General features: G+C 36.1%; 1 protein-coding gene across 1 annotated transcript; it reads right to left on the reverse strand.

The window, feature by feature from the left end:
• Window positions 1-5,402: 5,402 nt before the first annotated feature.
• Window positions 5,403-11,426, reverse strand: LOC134755479 (filaggrin-2-like). The gene is made up of 2 exons (XM_063692034.1): window positions 11,339-11,426; window positions 5,403-6,746 (listed from the first exon to the last, which is right to left on the reverse strand). The coding sequence occupies exons 1-2, from the start codon at window positions 11,348-11,350 to the stop codon at window positions 5,670-5,672; spliced, it is 1,089 nt and encodes a 362-aa protein (XP_063548104.1). The 5' UTR covers window positions 11,351-11,426; the 3' UTR covers window positions 5,403-5,669.
• Window positions 11,427-11,991: the final 565 nt, after the last annotated feature.

Here is an 11,991-nt window from a genome sequence, read left to right on the forward strand (position 1 = left end):
CCTTGATTAAAATAGTTTGTATGTTTACGCACTTACTTATAGAAGTTTAAGTATTACGACTTTGATTAGGGTTCCGTACCCAAAGGGTAAAAACTATTACTAAGACTCCGCTGTCTGTCTGTCCGTTTGTCACCAGGCTGTATCTCATGAACCGTGATAGCTAGACAGTTGAAATTTTCACAGATGATGTATTTCTGTTGCCGCTATAACAACAAATACTAAAAACAGAATTAAATAAAGATTCGTTTTTTTTTGTATGGGAGGGGCTCCCATCCAACGTGATTTTTTTTTCGTTTTTTGCGTAATGGTACGGAACCCTTCGTTGGCCGTTGTTTTTTAAATGTGTACGAGAATTTAACCGACGCCTGGGAATAATTTACAGCAACGATTACCATCCTCAAGTTTAAACTCTGACACTTTGACGAACTCTTTTTCAAATATTGAATATTTGGAGACAATTTGATATTGCCTAAAACCTACATATTTAAGAAAAAACGTAAATTTTGTGACAGTAGAAAAATAAAAAGTTAACCTATCGATAGATGAAGTATGAAATCTTAATTATTTGATTTAAGTCCAATTGACACTTTATCGATGGTTTTCGACAAAATATGAAATTTGTTCGTTCTGCACTGTTTCGCACCACCCTGAACGTGGGTTTTATTCAAATTTAGAATATTACGTTTGTCCCACTCTGCTACTACCTATCCGTCCAAGTTGAACTTGCAGGAAAATTCTAACGGAAATCCGAAAATTGCAACATGGGAAACCTTCCAATTAAATGGAAATTCATGCGGATAGTTTCTGAATAATCAATAAAAACCTTTGAGATGAAAGTTTGAAATGAATACGCGTCTTTGGATTGAAGGTTTTTAATGGATGATTTATAATGGTCGCACTTAAACTATCGTGAGACATATTTCAAAATATTTATCAGTACGGTTTTTACTCACTGTTATTTTTAATCGCACGACGTACAACCGCCGCGGACACTCGTGCCTGAGGATGGATTCCCAAAGAATCCGAATCATGTCGCCAAAAGCGACTAAAAATAACAGTGAGTAAAAATCCGTACTGATAAATATTTTGATTTATAATGGATGGTATTTAATGGAAACAGTGGCAGGACGGGAAGATGGTCCCTTCCATTACTACTGGAACCAGATGCACATGTTGTCCACCTAGTTTTTTAAGTGTAGGTTTTTTCTTTATGTGTAGATTAGATTTAAGATAGATTTTAAGTTTTAAGTGTACATATATGGAATGTAATTCTGAAATAAAATTTATATTATTATTATTTGGATATTTTTGTTTTCTGCCATAATGATAAAAACAATATGCATGGACTACCTTATGAGCAAGCGGAGATAGGCGCTCACAAAATCAGTTGTTACTCGCGCGTTGTCGATCCTTTTGGTTACTAAGTAACCAAATAAGTCTTATATCATGCATGCATGATGGCATGTAAATGGTTGCAACGCGACGCTGCGCAAGCGCTGCGCCGCGACTCTCCGAAGGGTGCGCGACAGCCGCCACAGTGTCCTGGCCGTCGTGGCAGGGAAATGGAACAGTGCATTAATTAGTCACTGGACCTCCCAACATCTTAGTTTAGGTACTAACATAGTAATTTTAGTATATTTGTAACTAACAAAATAGGGATTGTATCGTCTGAAATAAATGTTTTTTTATTTATATGCACGGATAATTGCTATAGTGGTTAAAGTAGTAACTACTGAACCACCTATATTTTCATGCCAATATGTATTTGACAGTTTGAGCTGCAAGTAGAATCCGCCTAAGCTAAGCCGATTTAAACAGAACAAAGTGAGAGATTGTCATTATACAATTATGACAATGTCATTGCCGCACTTTGTCATTACAGATGCCATGCAGAGTTAGAAATATCAATTAGTGAAACTAATCAATGTAAGCAAAGAAGTTTAATAAATTAAGTGCATCAATTAGCCATCATTCACGCAAAAATAAAAAACATTTTAACATGATGTAAGTATAGAAAAAGCTCCGAGTGCTTAAGAACTGTTAAACAACAAGGAACTCTCGAAGTTTGTAACATTTTTCCGGCATTTTCTTCCTTAATTAACAGAACTTAGATAAGTACCTAAGCGTCCCTTGCGTTGGCTTGCGTTGAGTGATAAAGTTTTAACCACTAGATAAAGATCGTTAGTTTAACCTTACTGCTCTGTTATGAGTGTAACTGCGGACAGAATTTCTAGTATTATCTTTGTTTACATAAGCATCCTATAATACCTAACCCTTTTAACCTAAAGCCCCATTTAGACGGTTCAAGAACTTACATGCAATATTTGATACATACATTTCTAAGAATGTAGTTGATCGACCAAATACAATTTTAATTTACAATTACAATGTAATGAAAAACGCATCCGAGTTCCGTTTAAATTTTTCTTAAAATTAAAGAAGTAATATGTTTAGTTCATTAATTGCCTGGTCCATTACCATGTTTTGAAATAGGTACCTATCATAAGACCAAAAGTAAATTTTGTTAGCATTTTTAACAGTCTTATTCAAACAATAGCAGCGGGTAAGGAATCTATAAGGGTAGGTGCCAAGTTGACTACGGAACCTTAAAAACTAGAAGATACAAAAACACACAGCTCCTTGTAAATAAAACTTTACAAGCCTCATTAAAGTCGCCATCAGATAGATCGGAGCGGCCGAGGTGCTCAAAAATACCTGAACAAGCACTCTAACACCTTGACAATAGAGGCTTGTTCAGATATTTGTGAGCACTCTGGACGCTCCGATATATCTAGTGTACAAGGACAGGTTACGACAAACGATTAATAGATATTGCTAATTGAGGCTTGCAGCGTGTTTATGAATCACGTCATGTTAGTCTATTGCAAAATTTGCGAATGTAACATTACATCTGAGTCAGGTCTCGCTGTTTACCGCTCTAGTTTTCTGTGTCGATTAAGTAATTTGTGTTGAGTCCAACTCATAGCGGAATTCTACTTCCGCCTACTTACCTCTACTACTAACGATTGTTCAGTTGAAGGGGACACGGAAAGAACACGTCTAGTCACTTTAGTAACATTTTGAGTAATGACGTTTTTAAAATTTGAAACCATGTCAAAATATACGGTAATTCCGTGTCTTTTTTAACTAAAAAAAAGTTGTGTAACATATATTATACAGTGGTAGCAAAAGATATGTTTTCCTTCCCCAAAAGTGTTATTGTTTTTATATTCAGAAAAACGTAACACTCGTCATAATAGTGAATCTATGACCTTCAGAGGCTTCAGATTATATTATGTCGCATTTGAAACTCTCAGCTACTAACATTACATTTTATGAGTTTGTATAATTAAGCTAATAACAGAGAAGAATCATAAAATGGATTAGTCGAAATGAGTGCGCCAGCGAAGTTAGCTGTAATGGCCAACCACGAAATCACATTTGCGCGGAACACTGCAGTGGTAAACATAATTTTACTGTTTGACCCCAATGTGTTACAATATCAATTTATTAGAGATCATTAGGGACGGATTATTCGTAACTGCCCCATTGTTTCCGAAAATTAAGAATATTGGATTACCAGAGCTTTTGGCTTTGGATTAAATCTGTACACAAGGTTTAATTTTGAAACTTCACCGTTTCTGGCATAGCTATAGGCGTTTAAAACTTTCACTTTTTGGACACAGGGACTAAATTAAATTTTATCACGGTTCGGTCACTAATAAATTTGTTTAACTTTGATATCGATACGGGATCCATGGACCCGGATAACAGGTAACTGAAACTTAACAAAATGGTTTCATCCGGCGTATATATATAGTGTACTATCATATTAACCAAACTATGGACCCAGAGAGTCTGCAATAAAATGTTTTTTATTGATTTATTAGGCAACAAAAAACTGACAGATTATAAACTGAAATAGATGATATACAAATACTAAATAAAAAGTGACTAAAAGCCCTCCAGTGGCGGAGGCCGGATTCTAACCGGCATCTAAGATGCCGCATCTTTAGCTTATTACGCGGTTAACCTCTGGGCTACCCGGCCACGGTGGTACCAGTTCCAATTTCTCGACGAGTTTATGAAATCTTTGAATTAGTAGCCGCCGCCGTCGTTTAATTTATGCATTACTTCTACTGGTCACAATTACTTAGCACAAATAACTACTATACCTTTTGATTGAACTCACTCTTTAACTCACTGATGATTTAACTCGCTCAGTTACTCGTCTATCTCGATTTCAGAGGTTCGGAAGAATTCGGAGGGTGTCGGGAAAACATGGCGGGATCGTATAGCGTGATTCGCCATCTCGGTCGCACTTATGGCTGTGTACCTATATTTAATTGAAACTCTGAAACTGAAATGAACTGAAATGAGCGAAATGAGTGATAGGTATATATCACCGCGAGCGAAATATATGAATCAATCTCTTCAACTTAGTGAAGCGTTTTGCGCATCTAACATGGTGTTGAGACACTTTATTAGCTGCCATTGCGGGCTTGTTTTTTGTCAACAAGGAGGACATATACGAAGGAACTTGCTTAAACTTCCTTAGCGCGAGAGTCGCGAGACACGTAATAAATGTCACTTTTTTACTGCTATGCTATTAATTTTTCTATGGTTGACTGGTAGAGAATGCCATTTGGCATTAAGTCCGCCATTTGTACATTGTTGTATATATTTTGTGCAATAAAGTTTAAATAAATAAATAATTTTGTTCCTTAGTGCTCAAACTGTCTCTTGTTTTGCTTGCAGTTGAATATTCTAACTCTGTTAACTACATTGAAGCCATAAACTTATAAATAACTGATTTCGCTAATGCGCCATACATAAAATATGTTTGTAGAAGGGTGAAAGATTAATCTAGAGCGCTCTCCACACCTAGACGACCGGTGGCAAATGGAAGGTGGAATACAGTCGAAAAATGTCTAAGCACGTCTCCGAAATTAATGTTCCTTCTAGAACATAATGCTTCGTAAAGAGAAATAATACAAACTTACATTTTGATATCAAATTAAATTTATAATTTTATTATTATTTGCCCGTGCATATCGCTCGCGCTATTGCATATATACGGACAAGTACCTACGTACGAGCGAAATGCACGCATGAATCAACTAAATGACATTCGTTTGATATCAAAATGTACGATCGAATCGGCCTCTAAGTGAAATACCGCTACGCCATAAACCACATTTCATAATTATTTTATAATGGTAAACGGTAATCAAAGTAGGTATGTAAATAATTAAAAGTCAACATAAAACAACAACAAATGTATTATCAACAGCATATAGTCCTCCACATCGATTTCGATGACGGAGATCTCAGCAATCAATTGTTTTTCCTCTTATGAGCTCATGTGGCTGGCCAGGCCAAATAGCACCAGGCCAGCTAGGTCAACAACATACACAATAAATAAATCAACTACAACAATCAAGTTGAAAATGACTTAAAATTAGTTAACAACATTATTATTTACATGGCTTGGTAAACAACACACGCAACATACCATAGTCTTAAAATTCAAGTCAACATCCATTATTATTACACAATATTATTATTTACATGGCTTGGTTAACAACACACGCAACATACTATAACTCTTAAAATTCAAGTCAAGAACCATTCACATTCAATGATAAATTTTTAATAGCTAAATAGATTTAATGGTCTTTATGATGATGAATCGTTTTATAAATGGGAACTTTCACGGGGTAAGGTTGGGGGACATGGACATGTACGGTTTTTTCTACTTTAAATGGAACATGTTTTTCAACCGGGTAGGGAACATGCTTTACAACAGGATAAGGTACCACCTTTTCAATCGGGATGGAAATTTCGGTTTCAACAGGAACGGCCACAGGCTTGTTGACAGGTACCTTCACAGGATACGGTTGGGGGACGCCAACCAAAATTGGCTTTGGTACATTTACGTGAATGAGTTTTTGCACAGGTACAGTTACATGTTTATACAACGGTACTTCAACTGGCTTTTGCTCATCAGTATGCTCACCAACAGTAAACGGTTCAGCATGGTCTAATCCTCCTGCAAATTCTTGAGTATACTGTCCTCCGAAATCGTGTCCTGACAATCCATGAACACCTAAATCATGGACGATCGCACCTTGTCCTCCGTGTCCATATTCGTTGCCACCGTCGTGGAGAATAAACGATTGCGCGGCACCATGTGCTGGAGCGGATACCGGAGAATAACCAGCACTACCGGTTTGACCATAAGATTCATCACTATGTCCATTTGATTCCTCGCCGTCACTGTGACTATTGGAATCACCGTGATCATTACCACCCTGACTGTTCAAATCTCCAGCATATGCATTATAGACACCTTGGTCATGATTTCCAAAATCATGAGCAGCTTGAAGATAAGTATCGCCGGTGAAGTCATGCCCAGATGCTGCGAAAGATGGAAAAGCATTTTGGCTTCCTACATCAAAACTCTTTGATTGTCCCTGATTGCCCGAATCATATCCATGACCAGTATTTTGTCCGAATGCGTGCGCAGGCTGAGACACATCATGTTCAAATGTTTGTCCACCTTCTTGTCCGTGGCTTAAAGCTTGATAGTTTTGACTAAGTCCTGCTAGGAAATGACCATTACCCGCAAGATTTGAATAGTCAAGCGCTGGGGCGTGCCATCCACTGCTGTCCCCATGATCATGCGATCCACTGGATTCTACACCACTAGCTGCGCATGCTGCTACCAAGCCTAATATCTGCACCTGCAAAAGAAATTGAGGTTTGTATATGCTACCTTTTATCTCTTGATTTAATTTTTTATGTATTTAACTAAAAAGCCATAAACTAGATAAGAACATAAAACCTGACGACCTGTCTGGCCTACTAGGTAGTGACCCTGCCTATGAAGCCGATAGTCCCCGGTTCAAATCCTGGTAAGGGCATTCATTCGTGGGATGAACACGGATATCTGTTCCTGAGTCATAGATGTTTTCTATGTATTTAATTATTTATAAATATTTATATATTATATACGAGTATATCGTTGTCTAAGTAACACATAACATAAGCCTTATTGAGCTTAATGTGGGACTTCATCATTCTGTGTAATATGTCCTATAATATTTTTTCCCGCCCCGGCTTCGCACGGGTTACATAAAACCTTCATAAATTATACGCGTAAATGTTCCTCAAGAATCACTCTATTGATAGGTGAAAACTATATGAAAATCTGTTTAGTAGTTTTTGAGTTTATCTCTAACATACTGACAGACAGACAGACGCGGCGGGGACTTTACCCACTCAAAAAAATCCTGCAATTTTATCTCCAATATCGATAAATAGTCGACTAAGAATTTCCAAAACCACTTTCACTTAGCTCAAATAAAATAATTGCAGCACTCATGTCTTTAGTTTTGATTAATATAATTATGTCTCTTTAGAACTACTTTTACTCAACGTTAAAAATAGTCTTTTAAATCAAATACGGTCCGTAGGAAGCTGTCAAGCTTAAAAAATCTTCTAGCTAGTTAGTCAGAGCTCCGTAAACTTCTGTGGGTCAGTTTACAATCTTGCGGTTAACTTTGTCAAACGTGGTAATGTGTTTAATCCCATATAACTCATTAATGGGGTTGACTCGGTCAATACAGAGCGAAATTAGCTACGGAACTTTCATTTAGAAGCAAGTTTTGATACCTAAATATATACAAGTAAATACCTAAAACAACATTCAAAATGTATTTTTAATGTAACTTAATGAGTAAAGGCATTATGCTCGCCTTTTGTATTCGTATTCGTGTATAGTTAAGGGATAGGCCTGATACAACCATGAATCCACATTGATCGAATCGGCAGTCCACCTCGTTGAGAGCCTATTGCACGCTGCAGCTTTGTAGTCGCTCCGAATAATTTATATTTAATCAGTTAACCACACACATTAATTAATATAAACGGAACCTTTAAAAGAAATGTCTAACTTCTAAAATCCCTGCCTCAAATGTTTGACAAAACGATACCCATCGGATTAATTCATAAGGTATTAATATTATACTTCCCTACTTCTTGCCGGGCAATGTGATAAATTCGGTCGCGCCGTGGTGAAAGCAGTTTATTTTTGTGGGGCGTTGCAATTCTAACCTAACCTAACCCTTTTTTCTGTAAGCAGTTCCTTTCTGTGTGGGATTGCAGTTCAAACCTAATCTAAACCTACATTTCTAAAAACAGTTGTTTTCTGTGGGGAGATTAAATTCTAACTTAACTTAAACCTACTTTTCTATAAACAATTGTTTTATGTGGGGGGTTGCAGTTCTTACCTAACCTAAACCTACTTTTCTGTAAGCAGTTCCTTCTATGTGGGATTGCAGTTCTAACCTAACCTAAACCTACTTTTCTAAACAACAGTTCTTTTCTCTGGAGGGTTCCAGTTCTAACCTAACCTAACCTAAACCATCTTTTCTATAAACGATTCATTTCTGTGGGGGTTTGCAGTTCTATCCTAACCTAAACCTACTTTCCTGTATGTAGTTCCTTTCTGTGCGGGGTTGCAGTTCTTACCTAAACTAAACCTACACTACAGTTCATTTGTTTTATTAGATTGCCCAAGGTAGGGTGGTCATTATTCATACTAATCGGTCAAAGTGATTAATCATGCAGTTTTAATTACATTGCCCACTTGATGCGGGCATTATGCATGCAGACCGGTCATAATTCATAGTGACCAGACTTATCAAGTTGCCCGTAACATATATATTTTAAACCTGAGTCAATTACTACTAATTAGGCTCAATTTATAACGGTTCCGCTTGTGCCCAACATGACAAGTAGGTAATAATAATTTTAAAATATAAGCACGGCAATTCATTCTATAAAAATAAGATGTTGGGCCGAAATAATAAGCTTACTGTCCAAATACGTAGGCCTTGCTTCTCAGTAGGATAATACATACAAAACGGAAATTCAAAACGAGAAGCTATACATATTTATTAAGTACATGGACACAAACTTGACGTATTTGAACGTAGTATTGTGACAACCTCATTCAACCGTATCATTCAAATAAAACGAAACATTGACTATTAGTAGTTACAAAAACTTGCCTGGCGCAATGAACTCACTTTTTTTTCTTCAAATATGAACTCTAGTTATCTATTTACAAAGCCGGTTTTACGCTGAAGATAAATGTAAGCCAAATAACATTAGATGAGTTGCATCAATTTTATAAGAAATCACGTAATATAAGTAATCAATTTTTGAGTTAGCTCCAGTGTAACAATACAAAAAGATTCCTAGGAATTAGAGCGTGTCGATGCGAAACAAAACGAGTTATGTTAAACTCTGACATTAATACAAAAAACCGGTCAAGTGCGAGTCGGACTCGCGCAAAGGGTTCAGTAACCATTACGCAAAAAACGGCAAAAAAATCACGTTTGTTGTATGGGAGCCCCACTTAAATTACCTATACTTAAATATTTATTTTATTCTGTTTTTAGTACTTGTTGTTATAGCGGCAACAGAAATACATCATCTGTGAAGATTTAAAATGTTACACATGTGTGTATGTGTTAATGTTATGTGTGTGCTATTACGGTTCATGAGATAAAGCTTGGTGACAAACGGACGGACAGACAGACAGACATACGGACGGACGGACAGCGGAGTCTTAGTAATAGGGTCCCGTTTTTACCCTTAGGGTATGGAACCCTAAAAATCACCGACAACATTAGTTAGATTGATTTAATATTAATGGACTCACATAGGGAAGCATCTTGTTGACCCTGAAAGACAAACTATGGAAGCTACAAAGGAGACTGAGATTAAGATGACCTTTTATGAAACCGAAAGAGATACACCAAAAATTAAATAACCTTAATGAAGAATATAAACCATGACGAAGGGTGTTTAATGAATGTGTGGCTTGGAATTTAAGGTTTTTAAGAAGCAAAGAAAGAAAAACCCAATTTTTATAGTTTCAATGACAATTGACACTACTTATTCCGTGTTTTCTTGGCCAGTGGTCTTGTATATACCTGTGGTTGCCCAACGTAGTTTTATATAACATAACCGTTGAGAAATATTCGGTTTTTTTGTTGTCTGTCTGTCGCCACATTTCGTGAACCAGAAAATAATAATACTGTAACAAACAGTAACATCACTTTTTAGATTACTAAGTAAGTATCTAAATGTTTATAGGTTGTTGTAAATTATAAAATAATTATTGACATTGATTTGCACTTAATTAGGATCTCAGGTAGGTTATTCAGCGTAAAACTTTGAACTTCCCAACTAAATTTTTATTCTCAAGTACCTATACTTAAATATTCGTTTATTTGCATGTACGTACCTAATATTATACGATTTGTAAATTTATCAAATATATAAGACATAATAATTTTATACATTTTGAAATTATAAAGTAATCATCAAACGAAAAAATATCATACAATATTAAATGCTTTCGGACCATACACTTGTGTTTAGGAATATAGGTTTTTTTGTCTTACAGTCCTAGATAAATAATGTAACGACTGATAATAATTATCAATCGTATTTGATAAAAATAATTGCCTTCCTAGTTTGGTTGAACAAATAGATATTTCAACTATCACATTTAACTGCTTGCCAAGTCTCCTCCAACTACCTCCACAGATCGTGTGGTACACTTCTTCATTTGGCTTCTACCCCGTCCTTTGTACTTTCCCGCCAATTCGGATGAAATGCGTTCAAGTCGTCCCACTATCTCTTTTGCGGTTTGGCTGCACCCCAGCCTGCACCACGTGTTCCGGGGTCCCACTTTTTCTATTGTTTTTGAATTTTAGTACTGTACTGCATTTTAATTATTGCCTATAAGTATTACGATCCAGTTGTACGTGTAAGTAGTTGAAGAAGGGTATATTACTCGAATAAATCATTAATATTTAAAAAAAGTAGCTCAGTGCTTTTGCGACAACAATTACAATTATTTAATAAGTACTTCTTAAAATAGTAGGTACACTTTTACTTTCTTCAACGTAGGGAATTAAAAGTATAAGTCTTTCTCTATCTCGGTGGCACCTCTAATTTTCGCATTAATCACTAAAATGGTTGTAATTTTAATAACAAAACTTCCTTGAGACACAGACATATTAAACATATTAAACATATATTAGACATATTAAATACGTGAATGACCCGTTATTAATATGTTTAATATGGTTGTAATTTCACCAGAAGTCATTAAAAAAAGTCAAACTTTCCATCTTATAGTTTTGCTCTTCATATGTTTTTCTTTTCGAATGCTGTGTCGGCGTCAAAGCGTGTGCTTATATTCAATTATAATTAAAATATATTATTATAAAAACTTCAAGTAATTAATACTCACAAAAATGTTCATGTCCGTCGTTTACTCCGGTTTTCGTGCAATGATGCTGTGAACAGATGCCCTAACATTTTATAGAGGACGGAAGTGATGGGAGACAGTCTCGCGCGAGAAAGGCTTTAGGAACATTACGGAGCGGCTACAACGTCGTACTGTTCTATTAACTTGTTGTTTTGTATGTCATGAACTGGTTGGAATATAAATTTAGGATATCTATTGGTTACGATAAAATGTAAGAGTAAAAAAATATAATTTGGTTTCAAAAACTTCTTTATAAGTTCTCACATCCCACGTTGTATCGACTCGTTGTTGTTCTTGTACCAATTTAGCGTAGGTACAAATTAAAAGTTCAATTAAATAATAAAGTAACATACTTAAATTAAATTGTTGCAATTTGTATTGTGTTGTCAATTCGTTGAATGCAATTTGGAATGTTTAATATTAATTTGCTGTTTTTTTATACTACGTCGGTGGCAATGGCAAACAAGCATACGGCCCACCTGATGTTAAGCAGTCTCCTACGTACGCCTGCAACTCCAGAGCAGTTACATGCGCGTTGCCGACCCTAACACTTCGCACTCTCGTTGAGCTCTGGCAACCTTACTCACCGGCAGGAACACTACGAGTAGGGTCTAGTTGGCTACGGTTGTCTGTAA

This window comes from Cydia strobilella, chromosome 2 (assembly GCF_947568885.1).
Source record: "Cydia strobilella chromosome 2, ilCydStro3.1, whole genome shotgun sequence".
NCBI lineage: Eukaryota > Metazoa > Arthropoda > Insecta > Lepidoptera > Tortricidae > Cydia > Cydia strobilella.